The sequence below is a fragment of the Rhinoraja longicauda genome, chromosome 1 (genome assembly GCF_053455715.1).
Source record: "Rhinoraja longicauda isolate Sanriku21f chromosome 1, sRhiLon1.1, whole genome shotgun sequence".
In the NCBI taxonomy this organism is placed as follows: domain Eukaryota; kingdom Metazoa; phylum Chordata; class Chondrichthyes; order Rajiformes; family Arhynchobatidae; genus Rhinoraja; species Rhinoraja longicauda.
This window is the reverse complement of record NC_135953.1, coordinates 17,851,495-17,873,439: the sequence shown is the minus strand read 5'-3', so window position 1 is coordinate 17,873,439 and position 21,945 is coordinate 17,851,495. Positions and strand designations below refer to the sequence as shown.

Below are 21,945 nucleotides of genomic sequence, written 5' to 3'. Positions count from 1 at the left end.
GGCAATCTTATGTTCATTACGAAAATGCTCTTTAAGCAGATCATTTGCTCTTTGATAGCCCTGGGCTGGAGGCAAGTATTGGCAGGTGCGGACTAAGTCTTTTGGATGCCCTCTTGTGTTTTGCTCCACAAAATGTAAGCGTGATAATCCTGAATCTATACCTTCAGTCTGGTTCAATAATAATTGATTCGAATACACTGGTCAACAGATTTTATTACCGCAGGGTTTTTCCTCTAAAATATCCGTCCAACTCAAACGAGTGTCTGGACAGTTTTCAGCAGAGTAAAGCACCTTGTCCCAAATTGATTGCTTTTTATACAGAGAAGAAAAGGGGTGGCACAGTAATTACTCAATAGCCAATTACAATCTTAATACAAGTCACATGCTTACAGGGAAAAGCATCACAGGGTTGCAGAAACAAAACTTAACACTTAACTTTTCAATACATGTCCATACAAGGCTTTGTTTGTTCCAATATGGAGTCATTTCTTATCTCTCCAGTTTTGCATTATTCTGCACCTGAGCTGATAAAGATAATATTCCATTCCAACTAAGCAAACACTATAGCAAGGCATCCAGTTTTACTTGCTAGAACAGCAGGACGTCCATTTTAAAATCCCATAGTATTCCTAATCCCATACACTCTCATTCCCTCCTTTTATCATTCTATGATACCATTAAAGTTCAATCCCCGCTTTAAAACAATAAACCACATTAGACACCTTAAGAATAAAACAATGCCTTTGTATTCACTCATGTGAATGGGGAAGCAACCCTTGAGTATAACCAGAGATATAATGCTATCTCAAGTGGCCTCACAAAAGATCAGATCCAAACCTTGTTTATTTATACAGAGGGGGAGGTCACATCCATGCTTAGTCCATCATTAGCACTTTTAAATAATGGCTTACTGGCACCAGAAAGACTCGCTACTGGCACCAGAAAGACTCACTACTTGCTACAATGTCTCTTGCATGAGCTGCTTCTTGCCTGTATCTTCTTAACCCTTTCGGTTCCAAAACTCCTCATGTGCATCATCCTCCTAGTCTCGCCCTCCAAAGGCAACATATCCAACTACACCTATTCTATTAAGTCGGTCATACTCAAAACCCACTTCATCTTCCCCTACATTCTCTATCCTCTTCTACTCTAATAATCTTCCTAGTCGTTCAAACTCTTTCTTCACCCTATCAACATCCTCAACCTCATCACACAATTCAGTCTGTCTTCTTACTAACATTCTCGAAGCATCGATGCCTTCTAACTCCATCTGCATTCTTCCTGGGCCGCGACTGTTAGCGGCTGGGAAACAGGGTTGTTAAATATTTGGGATATCAGGGCAGGGGTAGATACGGATGGTACATGTGGTGTGGTTAGAGATAGATTAACATATGGGGGAGGTGCGGTAGGGAGCTGGGGAACAATGCTAGTTCTATGATTCCATTCATCCAAATCATCATTGTCTTCCTCCGTCAGGGCAAGGCCAGCCATTGGATTACGTAATCCACTTTTTCAATTCTCCCAGACCCGATCAGGGTTTCCAGACTCCTGTTTCAAGCGTTTCTCATGAGCACATTCCTTCTTTATCACTTCTGCTGATTTAGCCACTCCTCCTTCAGTAATTTTTAATCCCAATTTTAAAGCATTATCCTGCCAACTTGCTAACACTGAAGCTTCCTTTAATTCTTGACAATACTGTTTCCACAGGGCAATAAGTTATTTTGCCGTGGTATTCCTATTATCCTTCCAAATTATCTCCTGAACCTTTTAAGCAACATCCAAAGTCTTAGTTCCTCCCAATGGCCATAATTCACTTCCCAATTTCTTATTTAATTCCCCCAACAATTGTCCGAATTGAACCGATTTGTCAGGATATCGTTCACATAAGATTTGTAAAGCACTGTTTGACTCGGTTGTAGTATCTACACGATTACCCATTCTGCTTACTTATAATTCAACAGTCGCGTTTCAAACGGCACAAATACTTATTACTTCACACAACAGTTTCACACAACAAACTCTTGCAGCGGGACTCTAACCCACGCTCTCAGGCCTTGGACCTGAACAGCATCCCCACTCTCAGGACTTGAACCTGAACAGTGTTTATCGATATCAATATCGTACAACTTTATATTGATCCCCAGTGATATCAATCACTGACCAAAATATCTGCCTCTTCCAGTATTCGCCAGACTGACCTGAATCTCGTCGGGGCACCACACAAAAGTTAGAAAAATGGTAAATTCGTCGTCAGACAAGCGAAAGTAGAGTAAAACAGCGGTAGTAAAAGAAAACTACTTACAGTGGGGGCCAAATTCCTCTCTCCGCGTCCAAGACGATTGAGTTCCTTGACAGCGAACTCGTGGTGACTGTCCGTTGAGATCCCACTTCTGACACCAAATGATAATCCTGATTCTATACCTTCAGTCTGGTTTCATAATAATTGATTCAAATACACTGGTCAACAGATTTTATTACCGTGGGTTTTTCCTCTAAAATATCCCTCCAAACTCAAACGAGTGTTTGGAAAGTTTTCAGCAGAGAAAAGCAGCTTGTCCCAAGATTGATTGCTTTTTATACAGAGAGAAAAGGGGGTGGCACAGTAATTACTCAACAGCCAATTACAATCTTAATACAAGTCACATGGACAAAGATAACATCCCATTTTAACTAAGCAAACACTATAGAAAGGCATCCATTTTTACTTGCTAAAACAACAGCAGGACGTCCATTTTACAACCCCATAGCATTCCTAATCCTACATACGCTCAAGCGCTCACTGTTATCATTAGTCTTTCTTTCCACTCCTCTCTTAAATGCCTTGATGAAAACCTCATACTGCAAAGGATCACCGTCATAAACAGGAATGTCTCTTGGTGGTAAAGTAGAAGAGAGATTTTGTTAAGCCAGAAGAACAGTAATGTCATTTTGCCTCTGAATTAGGTTACAGATTTCAACTTGGTTTCCATCATTCGATACAGGGGGGATAATGCAAACATGCCCCTGCACACCCTTTTGCTTCTGTCTTTACATTTTGCCTTTGAAGAGAGTTTTGAGTTAGATGGGTCCTATCATGAACTCTAGCAGATAGTCCCTGAGTTGTTTGTTTTGGTCTAACAACCTGCTGCTGTTGGGAACGATTCAGTTCCCCTCAACACATTCTGTCTTTGTTGCACTTGATCAGGCAAGTATTCAGCTGCATGTGGATCTAATTTAGCTGATGTTTCCTTTTGAGCAGTTATTTTTCACAAATAAGAGTTTAACCCATCACCTTTGCATCTTGTATAAAACCGATAAAAGCTTCCATTGTTTGTTGAACCCACTGATTTTGCTTTTTGAGTTCATCTTCAGGCAGTGGTAGCTTCATCAATGACTCGTAATTTTCTTTGACTTCATCAGAGTTTGATTAATTTAATCAAGTTAGATTGTACTTCATTTACATTTTCATTTGATTTCATGAGCTCTTTCAGCATTTCCATTAACTTGACAGCTTGTTTACATCTCGAGTTTCTTCTCTTCTGGTGCTTTTCAATGAGCAATTCCAAGCCTTTGGCAGTGTATTTAATAACCCTTTTTTTCTTTTCAGATTCCTTTCTGACATCGCCATCTTGTGATTGAGCATCAGATCTGATCACAAACATACTTGTACACTATCCCTTTAAGACGCGTTGACGTAAAAGTCATAGCAGCACAAATATTATAAATACCTGATATCTTGTGATTCTCAAGGTCACTTCTTTGTTCTCAATTCTCCATTACAATAGCTGTTTTCCAATACAGCCTATTACATATAGCTTCTCCAATAAAGCTTAATGCTGTACATACTCACTTTCCCTGCACGTTGACTTTCGAGATTTTCCATCTCCGTTAGTCAAATTAGTGCAGGCGGTGACCTTATCCAGTTGACTGGGAATAGCGGCGTCAGGCTTGTGAACTAAAACAATCCTTGTTCCGTCCAGTTGACTCACAAGCTCCAGTCTCACTCCTAAAGCGAGTTCTCACTTAAGATGTAATGGCAACTTTCCGACTTTTCCAGTGAATTATTTTCCAATTGCGATTACTACACAGGGAGTAGGAGTGATCTTACGCAGACCCAACAGAACAGATCTTCCACTAGTTATTTCCGTTTAATTAGTTGTTTATTGAAGTAGTTGTACAAACAAGGAGATGAACATACTAGGCTTTACTTATTTTGCATACAAGTCATAGCTGACTCCTCGGTAACTGGTCTGGTCCCCGGTCTGACCAGTCATTGGTCTGTCCAGGTCTGGTGAGAAGTGTATGCCCACCCTCCCTGTGTCTGGCACTCCATGTCCCTTATGCCCAGATATATACACCACCCTGTGCATCTAATGACCGCCCCCAAGTGCCCAAAGTATTACGGCAAGATATATCTAGACAAAATAATATAATATGCCAACAGTAGCTAGCATTTAAAAAAATGGCCCCATCATATTGCTTAACATCTCAAATTCCATCGCCTTCCTTGGATTCATCTTTGTTAAAGTTTGCTTCTTCTTAAAACAGACAACACACAATGGGTAAACCGTGGGCAGTGGGCAAGTCCTAAATGGGACTTGTACGGGAGTTGGACGGCCTCGCCCCCATGATGTCTCCACTGTCTTGTGTGCATGCCACATGTATAGTCGGCAAGTCGCTGGTTCCAGCAGCTTTAGGGCTGGTCTATCTAGCATGTGAAGCCTGGGTTCGGCAGATTGCGCGGAGGAAACCACCGCAAGGTTTAACGGGCAGAAAGACGATCCCACCAAAGCGTCGTGGAGCGCAAACAGGGCAGAGTGAGAGACTTAGGACACTTCTGACCATCCACTGCATCCTGATCTGTCCCCTGTCATGACTTCAACCCCATACCGTGCAACCTCAAGTCCTGTGGCGACAGGAGAGTGGCGAAGCAGCAGGTGTGGATACACTGGAAGCTGTAGTCACGAACCTGCACACAGGCAGCCCAGGGCATAGGGTCGCTCTCTACTGGACCGAAGCAGCAGTGGAGTTTGGCAGTCCCCCGGGTGTCTGAGCAGCCCTCCTTAGGATTCGCTCTGCTCACTTCCATGGAGGAAGGGGCTAAAAAAGGTGCCTCAAACGTAGCCTGCTTCACTTCACCTTGGCCAGCATACCGCGGCTGGCGAAATAATGAGAAAAAACAAGTTGAAGGTGCTCAGCCTCGGCACGTGGAACGTGCGAACCCTGCTGGATAACATCAAGGCAGATAGACGCACTGTAGAGGCCCAGAGGAAACGCACCGCCGTAAGGCCCGGGCTACCTCCACTTCCACTGCAGCACCCATCCACTTGTGTCCTACGTGTGGGCGTGCCTTCCGGGCCGTGATTGGCCTCACCAGTCACTTCCGGACCCACAGTCACCAATCCTCCAACTGAAAGTGAAGTCATGGTCATCTTTGAACCCGAAGGACGAACAACAACAGGTAAACCAACACAAGCTTTACTGGTTGATCAGCCAGCGGTAGTGTCGGGATGTACATCAATCAAGTATCCAACCAGAACTTGACTGTCCCGAGCCACCACTCCCCAGAACAAAGACTGGACCGGATGTTTTATACTGTAAAGATGAAAAAGACTCATTCCTTAAGGCATTAGTCATGGTCCCAAAATGCTGTAATTCGTTAACACCTTCCCGGCAACTCTGAGATTGTCTCTCTTACATAGCCAGGTACATCAAAGGAAGAACAGGGAAGACATATTTCTCAAGGCATTAGTCCTGGTTCCAATATATGGCAGCCCAAGCCCAGCAGTCTGGGTTTGTCTCTTCTTATCAGTTAGCACTATTGTATAGATCAAGAGCAATGAATGATAGTACATTAAAGGGAAGAACAGGAAAGACATATTTCTAAAGGCATTAGTCCTGGTTCCAATATACAGCAGCCCAAGCCCAGCAGTCTGGATTTGTCTAGCACTTCCCCACTGGAGAAAGCCTGCTAAAGAAGAATTATGAAGCTTCAAAACATAGTCCTGTATCCCCTCATGCATCTATTATGTATTTAAAGCATTAAACCCTTTCATCTTAACAAAACAAACTCACCAGGGAAGGGATCATCTGTCTGGTGAAAAAATACCCTGATACTCTTAACCTCAATTAGTCAAGTTGAGTAGGGCACTTCAAGGTCGTAGCAATCTTACTAATGAGACTGAACAATATGAATAAGCTTGTCCATAGTAGATTAAAACAACATAAAACAACTTTCCCCCCCCACCCCTACAATAAGGACCCGACCTAAAACATCACCAGGGATGCTGCATGACCCGCTGAGTTCCTCCAGTATTTTGTGTTTTTCCTTGGTAAACCAGCATCTGCAATTCCTTGTTTCTAGAAAATTACAAGGATCATCATGTTTTCACCGATTTACCTGGTGCAGAAGTGATTGCTGCACTGCCTTTGAAACATGAAGTCTTCACCTTTGGACTTACCTCATCATTCAGTGTAGCGGTAACACTGTGTTGGTGGGACACACCAACAGAGCTATCAGTCCATAATTGATCATTCAGCTTTGGGCTTTCGGCAGCATGATCATCAGGTTGTGCATTTCCGTCATTAATACTGCTGCTACTGATATACGGACGTGGATCTCATCATTGCTTGGTTAAGGGTAGTGCCTACTGAAGCTTGATACAAAATAAAATTCTAACTATCCAAAAGATGATCAAAGATGTGGAATATACAATTACACTTTTGTTCATTAACTGCAGAATAGTCAACATGATGGTTTAACTGCATTGTTTATCTATTGAAGGACACTCTGTTTAAAGTTAGATGTACTTAGACATACACCATGGAAAAAAAGGCCCTTCGGCATGCAAAGTCCACACCAACGATCAATCAATCACCCGTCCGCATCAGTTCTATGTTATGCCACTTTCACAACCAATCGCCACACACTCGGGCAATTTACAGCAGCCAATTAACCTACAAACACGCACGCTTTTGGGATGTGGAAGCGAACCAGAGCGCCCGGAAGAAACCAACACAGTCACAGGGAGAATGTGTAAATCCACAGACAGCACTCAAGGTCAGGATTGTGCCCGGATCTCTGGCACCGTGAAGCAGCAGCTCTACCAGCTGCACCACACTAAATGCTGGCAATAGATCAACTGGAGTAAATGCGACATGAATGAGCAAATTCCAATCCCACTCCAGAGAGATGAGTGAAAGTGCCATCTTTCAGATGAGACATTTAAATAAAGCTTCACCTGTTTTTTTCAGATGTATGCAAAACACTCTCACGCCATTGCTTTAAAGGTGAGCTTTCCTTGGCATCCTGGTAGTCCTTTCTTCTTCACCAATAAACCTGCTCATCTGCTTAACACATCGCAGATTGCATAAATTGTGTCCACATAGTTATTTGTCAAGGAATTCCAGAGATAGATTTACTAGCATCGACTGATTCTTTTCTTCGCTCCACATTTGCTGTCTTTCCTGATCCAGTATTTTCAATTTTTTAATGGCCTATTAGGTTGGGACCTATCTTCAGAATGAAGAAGCTCCTGACTAAAAAAAACATCATCTATCCTTGTTTTCGAGATATGCTGCCTGACCCGCTGAGTTATTCCAGCATTTTGTGTTTTGTAAAGCAGCATCTGCAGTTCCTTGTACCCACATTTCTCACCATTAGATCTCTCATTTCCGTTTCCCCTGACTCTCAGTCTGAAGAAAGGTCTCGACCCAAAATATCATCTATTCCTTTTCTGCAGGGAAGCTGTCTGACCTGCTGACTTACTCCAGCTTTTTGTATTTATCTTTTTCAATTTTAATTGCTGGCAATAAAATCCTCATTCCCAAAATTATTTGTATGCCTCTCCTTATGATTTTGCAATGACAAGGGATAGCACATTCCAATGCTTCTATCTGCCCTCATGTGTTCTGTCAATACCGGGCACTCGCCTGGTACGCCCACACGCCTGCCGGAACTCGCCTGCCGCAGAGTGAGGACCCACCCAGTTGGCCCGACTCAGATTGAGGTTGGGCGTCACTGAATGGAACCCGTCCAGAAGGCCCAGCTCGCCTGCCACAGACTGGGGACCCACAGACCGGGAACCCACCTGGAGGCCCGGCTCGCCTGCCCAGACTGGAAGGAGTCGGACAGAGGGCTGGTAACCAGAGCGGCTGAGGGAGGCAGTGCACTGCCCAAACGGTGAGTTTGAGGCCCTGTAACAACCTGGGACTCGGTTTAGAAACATAGAAAATAGGTGCAGGAGTAGGCCATTCGGCCCTTCGAGCCTGCACCGTCATTCAATATGATCATGGCTGATCATCCAGATCAGTAGCCTGTACCTGCCTTCTCTCCATACCCCCTGATCCCTTTAGCAAAAAGGGCCACATCTAACTCCCTCTTAAATATAGCCAATGAACTGGCCTCAACTACCTTCTGTGGCAGAGAATTCCACAGACTCACCACTTTCTGTGTGAAGAAATGTTTTCTCATCTCGGTCCTAAAAGACTTCCCCCTTATCCTTAAGCTGTGACCCCTGGTTCTGGACTCCCCCAACATCGGGAACAATCTTCCCGCATCTAGCCTCTCCAACCCCTTAAGAATTTTATATGTTTCTATAAGATCCCCCCTCAGTCATCTAAATTCCAGCGAGTATAAGCCCAGTCTATCCAGTCTTTCCTCATATGAAAGTCCCGCCATCCCAGGGATCAATCTGGTGAACCTTCTCTGTACTCCCTCTAAGGCAAGAACGTCTTTCCTCAGGTTAGGAGACCAAAACTGCACACAATACTCCAGGTGCGGTCTCACCAAGGCCCTGTACAACTGCAGCAGAACCTCCCTGCTCCTAAACTCAAATCCTCTTGCTATGAATGCCAACATACCATTCGCTTTCTTCACTGCCTGCTGCACCTGCACGCTTGCTTTCAATGACTGGTGCACCATGACACCCAGGTCACGTTGCATCTCCCCTTCTCCCAATCGGTCACCATTCAGGCGCCGCTCCAAGAGGCCGAGCATGTTGACCAGACGCAACGTGCAGCGGTGGAGCAGCTGAGAACACCAAGGCATTGCTTGGCCAGGCCGACCCCGCAAAACAATCAGGAAGACAAGCCTTCGTGGTCAGGTCAAGAACACCACACTTACACCAACTGGGACTTGAAAATGACACAAAAATTGGTGACTCTGTATAATGTCTCAGCGCAAGACACTTGTTCATAAGTGAAAGTAGCAGAATTAGGCCATTCGGCCCATCAAGTCTACTCCCCCCATTCACCCATGGCTGATCTATCTTTCCCCCTCAACCCCATTTTCCTGCCTTCTTCCCATAACGCCTCGTATTAATCACAAATCTATTTATCTCTACCTTAAAAATATCCATTGACGACCTCCACAGCCTTCTGTGGCAATGTATTCACAGATTCACCACTCTCTGACTGAAGAAATTTCTCGTCTCCTTGTCCTTTAATTCTGAGGTTATGACCTCTCTGGTCACCTCTCTGGTCATAAGAGTGATACAGAGTGGAAGCAGGCCCTTAGGCCTAATTTGCCCACAACGCCCAACATGTCCCAGCTATTTTAGACCCACCTGCCTTGTGTTTGGCCCAATTCCCTCCCAAACCAGTACTACCAGGCTTGTATACATTGGAATTTAGAAGGATGAGAGGAGATCTTATTGAAACGGATGATTATTAAGGGGTTGGACACGTTAGAGGCAGGAAACATGTTCCCAATGTTGGGGGAGTCCAGAACAAGGGGCCACAGTTTAAGAATAAGGGGTAGGCTATTTAGAACTGAGATGAGGAAAAACGTTTTCAGTCAGAGAGTTGTGAATCTGTGGAATTCTCTGCCTCAGAGGGCAGTGGAGGCCAATTCTCTGAATGCATTCAAGAGAGAGCTAGATGGAGCTCTTAAGGATAGCGGAGTCAGGGGGTATGGGGAGAAGGCAGGAACGGGGTACTGATTGAGAATGATCAGCCATGATCACAGTGAATGGCGGTGCTGGCTCGAAGGGCCGAATGGCCTCCTCCTGCACCTATTGTCTATTGTCTATCCATGCACCCGTCTACTGGTTTCTTAAACATTGGGATAGTCGCAGCGTCACCCATTCCTTCTCTCCTGAGATGCTGCCTGACCCGCTGAGTTACTCCAGCATCTTGTGTCTACCTATAATTTCACGGTACCTCAATACACGAGATGTGCCGACTTTGCTCGGTCGGCTCTATAATGTCTTCTGCGCATGCGGGCAGGCAGTTTGGGGGCTCCACCCGAGCAGGGCGCCCGGCTGCGCATGCGGGTTTCGTCGGCAGTTAGAGAGGGCGGGGCAGTCGCCGTCCCTCGAGTTTCCCGCCCGCCGCCGGCCGGCCGAGCCGGTTGCACATGCGCTTTAGCGCCGCAGCCTGTCTGGCGAGGAAGAAAGTGCGCACGCGCAGGCTGCTCGTCCCGCTCGCTGATGGGAACGGGAGCGAGGCGCATGCGTTGTGAGGAGCATGCGGCGGGGGCTTCGGCGAAGGCCGTGGTCTCCCGGGGAAACGGGAGCTGTCCGGGCACCCGCTGACTGAGCTGCTTGGCCATCAAGGATCAACCAACGCCGCTGCGCAAAAGGATAGTCCCTACTAATTCTGGGAAAGGTGAGTCTGGGTCAATGGCAGTTAAAGGATAGTCCCTACTAATTAAAGTTTGGGAAAGGTGAGATTGGTCACTGGCAATCTGTCAGGGTCAGGGATGTGCAATGAGATCTAAACCTCGAAGGGCAGTAGATTTAGAAACAAAGTACTGCTGATGTTGGAGTGTACTGGGTGAGGGTACTGTAAGAAAATAACTGCAGGTGCTGGTACAAATCGAAGGTATTTATTCACAAAATGCTGGGGTAACTCAGCAGGTCAGGAAGCATCTCAGGAGAGAAGGAATGGGTGACGTTTCGGGTCGAGACCCTTCTTCAGACTGATGTCAGGGGGGCGGGACAAAGGAAGGATATAGGTGGAGACAGGAAGATAGAGGGAGATCTGGGAAGGGGGAGGAGAAGAGAGGGACAGAGGAACTATCTAAAGTTGGAGAAGTCGATGTTCATACCACTGGGCTGCAAGCTGCCCAAGCGAAATATGAGGTGCTGTTCCTCCAATTTCCGGTGGGCCTCACTATGGCACTGGAGGAGGCCCATGACAGAAAGGTCAGACTGGGAGTGGGAGGGGGAGTTGAAGTGCTCAGCCACCGGGAGATCAGGTTGGTTGAGGCGGACTGAGCGAAGGTGTTGAGCGAAACGATCGCCGAGCCTGCGTTTGGTTTCGTCGATGTAAACAAGTTGACATCTAGAGCAGCGGATACAATAGATGAGGTTGGAGGAGGTGCAGGTGAACCTCTGTCTCACCTGGAAAGACGGTTTGGGTCCTTGGATGGAATTGAGGGGGGAGGTAAAGGGACAGGTGTTGCATCTCCTGCGGTTGCAGGGGGAAGTGCCCAGGGATGGGGTGGTTTGGATAGGAAGGGACGAGTGGACCAGGGAGTTACGGAGGGAACGGTCTCTGCAAAACGCAGAGAGGGGAGGGGATGGGAAGATGTGGCCAATAGCGGGGTCCCGTTTTAGGTGACGGAAATGTTGGAGGATGATTTGTTGGATACACTGGCTGGAAGGTGGGGTGGAAGGTGAGAACGAGGGGGATTCTGTCATTGTTACGAATGGGGGGAGGGGGAGCAAGACGGAGCTGCGGGATGTAGAAGAGACCCTAATGAGAGCCTCATCTGTAATGGAAGAGGGGAAGCCCCGTTTCCTGAAGAATGAGGACATCTCTGATGCCCTCCTGTGACCTCATCCCAGGCGCAGATGCGGCGTAGACGAAGGAATTGGGAGTAGGGGATAGACTTTTTGCAGGAGACAGGGTGGGAAGAAGTGTAGTCCAGATAGCTGTGCGAGTCAGTGGGTTTATAGTAGATGTCAGTCACTAGTCTGTCTCCTGTGATGGAGATGGTGAGGTCCATAAAAGGGAGCGAGATGTCGGAGATAGTCCAAGTATATGTATAGACAATAGGTGCAGGAGTAGGCCATTCGGCCCTTCGAGCCAGCACCGCCATTCAATATTATCATGGCTGATTATTCTCAATCAGTACCCCGTTCCTGCCTTCTCCCCATATCCCCTGACTCCGCTATCCTTAAGAGCTCTATCTAGCTCTCTCTTGAATGCATTCAGAGAATTGACCTCCACTGAGGCAGAGAATTCCACAGATTCATATCTCTCTGACTGAAAAAGTTTTTCCTCATCTCCGTTCTAAATGGCCTACCCCTTATTCTTAAACTGTGGCCCCTTGTTCTGGACTCCCCCAACATTGGGAACATGTTTCCTGCCTCTAACGTGTCCAACCCCTTAATAATCTTATACGTTTCGATAAGATCCCCTCTCATCCTTCTAAATTCCAGTGTATACAAGCCTAGTCGCTCCAGTCTTTGAACATATGACAGTCCCGCCATTCCGGGAATTAACCTAGTAAACCTACGCTGCACACCCTCAATAGCAAGAATATCCTTCCTCAAATTTGGAGACCAAAACTGCACACAATACTCCAGGTGTAGTCTCACTAGGGCCCTGTACAACTGCAGAAGGACCTCTTTGCTCCTATACGCAACTTCTCTTGTTATGAAGGCCAACATTCCAATGGGGGCAGGATGGAAATTGGAAGGGAAGTGTATGAAGTCAGTGAGTTCTGCATGGGTACAAGAGGTAGCACCAATGCCATCGTCGATGTAGCGGAGGTAGAGCTCGGGGATGGGGCCAGTGTACGTCCGGAACAGGGATTGTTCGATGTACCCGACAAAGAGGCAGGCATAGCTGGGGCCCATGCGAGTGCCCATAGCTATGGAATCAAAGGAGAAGTTGTTAAGGGTAAGAACCAGCTCTGCTCGGCGGAGGAGAGTGTTAGTAGATGGGGATTGGCTGGTTTTACGGTTGAGGAAGAAACGGAGAGCTTCAAGACCATCCTTGTGGGGGATGGAAGTGTAGAGTGACGGGACATCCATGGTAAAGATGAGGGAATGGGGGCCTGGAAAACGGAAGTTATCGAGGAGATGGCGAGCATGTGAGGTGTCTTGGACATAGGTGGGGAGGGATTTGACCAGGGGGGATAAGATGGAGTCGAGATAGGTGGAAATAAGTTCGGTGTGACATGAGCAGGCAGAAACAATGGGTCTGCCGGGACAGTTCTGTTTATGGATTTTAGGTAGGAGGTAAAATCGGGCCCTGCGGGCGGGGCTGGGGAACGATAGGTTTGGAGGCATTAGGGTAGATCGCCGGAAATGGTGAGGTCCGTGATGGTGCTGATGATTAATGTCTGGTGTTTGTCGGTGGGGTCATGGTCCAAGGATAAGTAGGAAGAGGTGTCTGAGAGTTGTCATCTGGCCTCGTTCCGGTAGAGGTCAGCCCGCCAGACTACCACAGCACCTCCCTTGTCAGCGGGTTTGATGACTAAATGGTACTGTTCAGTACATTCACTAGTGTGTGTGTGTGTCCCAAAGCCTGTGTTGCCGCCCATTGCCATTAACTACATCTCCACAGGCTGGAGAGGAATCTGAAATGGTTGGGGACAGTTCCAAATGTTGTGGTCCATATGGGAGTAAATGGCCTATATAGAACAAAACAGGTTCTGCTGAAGGAGTGGACTCTTGGGTCCAAATTATAAAGCAAGGTTGCAGCAAAAAGAAAAGGTGATAATCTTGAGGTTACACCAAGAGCCATATCCAAAAAAACCCCAATAAAATAACAGTAATAGAGAGAAAAATAAAAATGAAGTGTATGAACAGTTTTTATTTTTCTCACTCTTGCTGTTATTTTATTGTTTTTTAAAAATCTTGTACATTTGAGCTCTGCTCAGGCAGTGTGCCTGAATTTTGTTGTATGCATCATTACAATGACAATAAAGAAATTTAATTTGGTTTGATTTCAAATCGGTTTCATAGAACTGTACAGTACAGAAACGGGCCCTTTGGCCTACCTTGTTCATTGTGACTACATATTTGGCTAGTCTAATTCGTCTTCATTTGGCCCAGAGCCCTCTAAACCCTTCCTAACCATAGATTTGTCCAAACGTCTTTTAAAAGTCTTCGATAGACACAAAAAGCTGGAGTAACTCAGCGGGACAGGCAGCATCTCCGGAGAGAAGGAATGGATGACGTTTTGGGTTATTTGGTCTTATTTATATCTGCTTCTATAGCTTCCTCTGACAGCTCATTCCTTGAAACTCAATTTCAAGTTTTTGTGTACCTTGTTGTTTGTAATGACTGTTGGCAGACCAATTTCCCTCCGGGGATGAATAAAGTTTCTGTCCTATTGTAATGCAGTTTGCCTCTAGAAAACGTTGCTTGTGAGGTCCCTCTTAAATCTCTCACTGCTCACCTCCAGCCTATACCATTTAATTTTATATTCCTCTATCCTGGGAAAAAGACTGAGTGTTTACTTTAACCATGCCCCTCTTGTGCACTTCAATAAGGTTAACATCATTGATATAGATGGCAAACAGTAACGGGCCCAGCACCAAACCCTGAGGCACACCACTAGTCACAGGCCTCCAGTCTGCGAAGCAACCTTCCACCATCACCCTCTGCTTCCTTCCCTGATGCCAATTTTCTATCCATTTGGCAATCTCCCTGGATCCCATGAGATCTAACCTTCCAGAGCAGCCTACCATGTGGAACCTTGATGAATGCTTTGCTGAAGTCCATATATACATCTACAGCTCTGCCCTCTTCAATCATTTTGGTCACATCTTAAATAAAGTTACTCTGATTCGTGAGACACAACCACCTACATACAAAATGATGTGGACTATCCCTAATCAGCCTTTGTCCATCTAAATGCTTGAATATCCTATCCTTCAGAATACTCTCTAGTAACTTTACAACTACAGATGTTAAGCTCACTGGCCTTAATTCCCAGATTTCTCTGCAGCCCTTCTTGAATAGAGGTGCAACATTTGTCAACCTCCAGTCTTATATTAAAGATAGTTTCAAAAGCCTCAAATCAGGCTGATGGGAGGTGAGGACAGTACTCTAACTGATGAGAGGACCATTCAGTCGCCTTGTGACAGATGGTAAGAGACTGTCCCTGAATCTGGCGGTATGTATTGTCAAACTTCTGTACCTCATGCCTGGTGGGAGAGGGGAGAAGAGGGAGTGACTGATCCTTGATTATGTTGGCGGCCTTGCCGATGCAGCGTGAGGTAATGGAGGGGAGGTTTGTTTACGTGATGGTCAGAGCTACGTCCACAACTTTCTGCAACCTCCTGCGATTTTGGATGGAGCTGTTCCTAAACCAGGCTGTGATGCATCCTGATAAAATGCTTTCTATGGGCTATCTGTAGAAGTTGGTGAAGGTTGTTGGGACTTGCCGAACTTCCTAAGATGTGGCTGGTCCAGGACCAATTGGTGGTGAAATTTATTCCTATGAACTTGAAGCTTTCGATCATCTCTACTTTGGAGCCATCATCGTTGTGTACTGCTTTGCTTCCTGAAGTCAATCACAATCTCCTTTGTCTTACTGACATTAAGGAAGAGGTTGTTGACTTGGCACCAAGTTACAGGCTTCTCATTCTCATTTCTATATTTGATCTTGTCATTATTTATCATCATACAACTTTAGATAGTTCCTCTGTCCCTCTCTTCCCCTCCCCCTTCCCAGATCTCCCACTGTCTTCCTGTCTCCACCTATATCCTTCCTTTGTCCCGCCCCCCTGACATCAGTCTGAAAAAGGGTCTCGAACCGAAACGTCACCCATTCCTTCTCTCCTGAGATGCTGCCTGACCCGCTGAGTTACTCAATCTACAAGTTCACAGACAACACCAGCATTTTGTGAATAATTGTCATTATTTGATATCGGGCCCACTATGCTGGTGTTGTCTGTGAACTTGGAGATTGAGTTGGATTGGTTTTTGGTTGCACAGACATGAGTGTGTAAAGAGTATAGCAGGGGGCTGAGAACCTGTTCTTGGGGAGCACCTGTGTTGAGAATTATCGTTGATAGATTTGTCACCTATCCTCTGATTGTGATCTGTGGGTCAGGAAGTTCACGAGTTATAGGAGTAGAATTAGGCCATTCGGCCCATCGAATCTATTCCACCATTCCATCATGGCTGATCTCAGCCTCCTAATCCCATTTTCCTGTCTTCTCCCCATAACCCTTTACACCCGTTCTAATCAAGAAGCTGAGGATCCAGTTGCAGAGTGGAGTGCTGATTCTTAATTTCCACGAGCTTGGGGTTGAGCTTGGTTGGGATAAGGTATTGAAAGCAGAGCTGTAGTCGATGAACAGGTCATCCAGCCATGATGTTTGTGCTGACTGTCATGCCAAATTAAACTAACCCCATTTGCCTGAACATGATCTATATTCTTCTGTATTCTTCTGTTCATGGTAATGGACTGATTCAAATGCCTCTTTCACACAAAGGGTGGTGTGTGTATGGAACAAGCTCCAGAGGAGGTAGTTGAGGCTGGAACGATCCCAATGTTCAAGAAATTGTTATCCAGGTATATGGGTAGGACAGGTTTGGAGGGATATGGACCAAATGCAGGCAGGTGGGACTAGTGTAGCTGGGAAATGTGGGCAATTAGGACCAAAGGGCGTGATTCCATGCTGTATCACTCTATGACTCTTAAATGTCACTATTGTGTCTGCTTCCACCAAACCCCCTACTGGCAATGTGTTCCAGGCTCATACCATTCTTGCGCCTTTGTATTAAACAAAACCTTGCTTCGCAGATCTCCTTCACCCCATCACTACTTCACCTTAAAGCTATGACCTCTAGTATTTGACTTTTCTACTATTCAAAAAAAATCTGACTACCCTATCCATGCCTACTGTAGCTACAAACTATAGACTGTCTTTGGTTGCACTAAGGATTTGGGGCTTTTTTTGCACGAGTATTAGGTTATTAATTTATTACATTTTTGTTTATAATTTTCTGTGTGTATTTTGCTGTTGCCAGTAAGAATGTAATTGTTCCATTGTCAGTACCTATTACAATTAATCACTCTTGACTCTTGAACAGGGTCTGGCTGAGTATTAAGGAGAATCCAAAGAAATGTTATAAACACATTAAAGAAAAGAGGGTAATGAGAGACAGAATAGGGACCCTCAGAAACCAAAGTTGTTATATCTGGGTTGAGCCATAGGAGGCGGGCATGGTTCTCGAGTACTCCTGTTTTTGCCATAGAGAAAGACATGAAAACTGGGGAACACACTCCCAGATCAAATCAGAAATATCCCTGTCTATAGACAGGTGCTGATTTGGAATAGTCAGCATGGTTTTGCATGTGGGAGTGCAGAGCCATAGTCATTGTCTAGATGGACTTCAGCAAGGCCTTTGATAGGGTTCTGCATGGTTGGCTGCTCTGGAAGGTTAGATCATGTGGGATCCAGGGATAGCCAACTGAATAGAGAATTGGCTTCATGAAAGGAACCATAGGATGATTGTGGAAAGTTGGTTTTTTGGACTGGAGGCCTGTGACTAGTGGTGTGCTTCGGGGGTCACGGATGGGCACATTGTTGTTTGTGGTTTATTTAAATGATTTGGATGAGAATATACAAGACATGATTAGTCAGAGTGGACAAGTTACGTTGAAGAGCCTGTTTCCAAAACGTTAAATTTCGGGAGGTTACCAGAAGATTGCAAAGCAGACAATGTGACTTCATTGTTCATCAAGAGAGGAGGACTGAAAGGCGGGAACTGCAGGCCAGTTAGTTTAACATGTGTTGTTGGCAAGATGCTAGAGTCAATAATCAGAGGAAATAACTAATCATTTAGGAAAACTGAATATAATTTAGACTGAATTCTTCTGCCTGAAGAAGGGTCCTGATCCGAAATGTCACCAATCCATGTTCTCCAGGGATACTGCCTGTTCTGCTAAGTTACTCCAGCATTTTGTTTTTCCTAAATATAATTAAACTTGGTCAACGTGGTTTTATGAAAGGTAAATCACATTTGACAAATTTACTCAATTTTTTTGATGTGGTATGAATGGTTGTTAGAGAAACCCTAGAGATATAATGTATTTAGCAGGAGAGGTGAGTTAGTAAAGTGATGGGAGGAGGTGATAGGGGAGTGGACATAGTGAAGGAAGAAGAAACAGCTGGTGAGAGTGGAGGGAACTCCGCGGTGCATTAAAGGGCTCACTGGTGCACCTTGCCAGTTGGGGGTTGTGTTGAAATCCGGGCTGGGGTGGAGGTGCGACTGGGATGGCGTCGGCAGGTCCGTCTGCTATAACTTAAATCTGTTATAAAGGGGTCTGTTAAAACGAGGGTTTGCTGTATTTATTATTGAAGATCTTAGTCCGAGAGGAATATCTTTTGTTAGAGATTGTGAGATTTGTTATTTTAACTTGTGATTTTTTTTTCATCTGTAGTATTGGTCTCCTTAAGAAAATGGTATAATACTTCAAGCTAAGAACTGAAAAAAGTTCATTTAAATTATATTTTTCAGATAATCTGAGTGATATGGCTCTCTGCGTTTTCTGTAACAACTGTTTTCAACAGCCCAAAGCAAATGGTTCTAGATTTGCTCTGACGAATTGCGGACATGTTGTCTGTGAAATGTGTCTGAGAAAAGGTAGGAATAAAATACCACCACCACCACGCTGATTTTAAGAGGATGGTATTGTTCAATAGGTGACCAATTACAATGCAGGTCTGGTTGCAGTTAAGTTTAATCAAAATGTTATTTAAATTTGAAATTTGTTCTTTGTTAAGTTTAAGCATAAGTTCAACACAGTACTGAAGTAGTTCAGCAGGTTAGGCAGCATCTGTGGAGGATATGGATAGGCGATGTTTCTGGTTGGAACTCTTCAGATGAGCATGAGTTTGTGCAATTGCATATTTCAGAAAATCTGTAGTATTCTAGCATCCAATTCATTATATTGTAATTCTTGTCAATATTTTTTTGCCTGATGAACTTGCGATATTTTAGTATTTTTAACATCTGCTGGACATCAAATACACTTCAATGCCATCTTTAAAACTGTTAATGCAAGAGAATAGTGTGAACAGCAAATTCTGGCACTGAGATTTAAAAAATGGGTAATTAGAATTATGTTGGTAAAATGATAAATATTGGCTAAGGCACTGATGAGAGCTCCCCTACATGTTTTTGAATCCCCATTGTGCAACAGTGTACTATTATGGGCAGAATGGCCTGTTTCTGTGCTGAACTGGTCCACGTTCTATGAACAAGATGAAAGTTTGAAACTTTCTTCAGTATTGAGGGTGGAAATAGATTTTGTAATTGTGCCAGTAATGTAAAACTGGTGCCACGGTGATAATTGGTGAGATGTGGCAGGAGGAGGGCATGTCAAGTAACTCAGAACTTTTAAGTTAATAATTTCTTTGTATAATCCATTACAAAAATTGCAGTCCTTATTCTGAGAAAGCCTGGCTTTCCTTTAATCTTAGCAGCTAAAAATGGATGTCTCCTGTATATAAATATAGAGGCAAGGAAAATAAAAGGAGCTTGTTAACTGCTTGTTAAAACTTTCAAGCAGAAACAACAGGAATTTGCCCTAATCTTGGAACAATTTTTGTCATCTGGTCACAATTTATTGTATTTGTGATCAAAATAAAGCAATGAAAAGGAAACGGTTTGTCTTTATGGCTGACTTCCCATTTACCAAATGGAATTTGGATCACAACTGGGTGCTATAATTCTCCTCTATATCCTCTTGAGAACAACTTTAGTCCTGACATGGATAGAGAATTGGTTGGCAGACGGGAAATAAAGAGTGGGAATAAACGGGTCCCTGTCAGAATGGCAGGCAGTGGCGAGTGGAGTGCCTCAAGGCTCTGTGCTGGAGCTGCCACTAGCGCACAAAATATATTGATGATTTGAATGATGGAATTAAAAGTAACACTAGTAAATTTGCAGATGACAAAGCTGGGTGGCAGTGTGAACTGCGAAGGGGATGCTAGGAGGTTGCAGAGTGACTTGGACAGGTTGAGTGAGTGGGCAGATGCATGGCAGATGCAGTATAATGTAGATAAATGTGAGGTTATCCACTTTGGCGGCAAGAACGAGGCAGATTATTATCTCGTTGCTGTCAGATTAGGAAAAAGGGAAGTACAACGAGACCTGGGTGTCTTTGTACACCTGTCACTGAAAGTAATCACACAGGTACAGCAGTCAGTGAAGAAAGCTGTACCTGGCCTTCAAAACGAGAGGATTTGAGTATAGGAGTAAAGAAGTCCTCCTGCAGTTGTACAGGACCCTGGTGAGACCACATCTGGAGAATTGTGTGTGGTTTTGGTCTCCGAATTTGTGGAAGGACATCCTTGCTATTGTGACGCAGCAGCGTAGGCTCACAAGGTTAATCCCCGGGATGGCGGGACTGTCATATGAGGAAAGATTGGAAAGACTAGGCTTGTATTCACTGGAATTTAGAAGGATGAGAGGGGATCTTATTGAAACATATAAAATTATAAAAGGACTGGACAAGCTAGATGCAGGAACATTTTTCCAATTTTGGGGGAGTCCAAAACCAGGGGCCACAGTCTAAGGATAATGGGGAGGTCATTTAAAACGGATGAGAAAAAACTTTTTCACCCAGAGTTGTGAATTTGTGGAGTTCTCTGCCACAGAAGGCAGTGGAGGCCAATTCACTGGATGAATTTAAAAGAGAGTTAGATAGAGTGCTAGGGGCTAGCGGAATCAAGGGATATGGGGTGAAGGCAGGCACGGGTTACTGATTGTGGATGATCAGCCATGATCACAATGAATGGCGGTGCCAGCTCGAAGGGCCAAATGGCGGCCTCCTGCAGCTATTTTCTGTATTTCTATGTTTCTATGATAATTTGGAGTTTACTCTCTAAACGAGAAACCCACTAGAAGTCGGTGTGTAGTTGTGTACAGCCAGAGGAAAGTGTCTCATTGAGAATCATAGAGCCATACAGAATGAAACAGGCCTTTTAACTCACAGACTCTGTACTGACCATCAAGCATCCTTTTACACTAATCCTATAGTAGTTACATTCTGTATGTTGAGGGATACTCTCTTAAACTTCTATTGGAGGCGCTACCTCAAAAAAAGCTACCAGCATCAAAGACCCAGACTACTCTGATCACGCTCTCAATTCACTCCTGCCAGTGAGATTAAGCTAGAGGAGTTTGAAAACCATGACTACCAGGTTCAGACCAGTTTTTTCCTAGCAGCTGTCAGGCTCTTGAACATTACAGACATCAATTAAACTGGGAACGAAGAACTCTTGTCATTGCACTAAGGACTTGGGGCTTTTTTGCACTAATATTGGAGTTATTAATTTATTGAATTTCTTTGGGTGGTAAATCTGTGGAATTCATTGCCACAGGCTGTGGAGACCAAGTCAGTGGATATTTTTAAGGCAGAGAAAGATAGATTATTGATTAGTACAGGTGTCAGGGGTTAAGGGGAGAAGGTAGGAGAATGGGATTAGGAGGGAGAGATAGATCACCCATGATTGAATGGCGGAGAAGACTTGATGGGCTGAATGGCCTCTTTCTGCTCCTTATGAGCATGATCGTTTTGTTTATTATGTATTTATGAGTACTATGTTTACGGACCTGTTATGTGACTGCTAGTAAGAATCTCGTTCTGTTTTTGATACATGTGACAATTAAAACACTGACTCTTGTTACTCTCGACTTCTGTAAACATTCCCACACAATTCACCTCGGATTCACAGGGGCTAGTTAACGCATCGACCCGTCATCCATTTGCAATGCTGTGAAAATTGGAGTACTCACTGGAAGCCCGTGTGTTTGCAGCGAGAACCATGAGGTTTGTGCTCAAAAGTTCGGATTGAACCTGACTCGCTGAAACTGAGGCAGCACTGTACTAGCTGGACCACTTTGCTGTTATTAACATTGACCCCATGAAGTCTTGCAACTTGTGATTTAATACCACCTTCAGCTGATGCTTCAGTACTCAATATTCAAAACGAGTTGAAATACTGTGGGTATTATAAGTACAGGAGATTTATCACTAGAA

General features: G+C 44.6%; 1 protein-coding gene across 2 annotated transcripts in view; it reads left to right on the top strand.

Annotated features, from left to right (window-relative positions):
- The first annotated feature begins 10,423 nt into the window (after window positions 1-10,423).
- The window catches only part of LOC144598725 (putative E3 SUMO-protein ligase RNF212), a 64,677-nt gene continuing 53,155 nt past the window's right edge, over window positions 10,424-21,945 (top strand). For both annotated transcript variants that reach the window (XM_078409076.1, XM_078409066.1), the window contains exons 1-2: window positions 10,424-10,587; window positions 18,417-18,542. In XM_078409076.1, coding sequence (XP_078265202.1) covers window positions 18,431-18,542 — 112 coding nt within the window. In that variant the 5' untranslated portion in view covers window positions 10,424-10,587; window positions 18,417-18,430. The remainder of the gene's footprint in view (window positions 10,588-18,416; window positions 18,543-21,945) is intronic.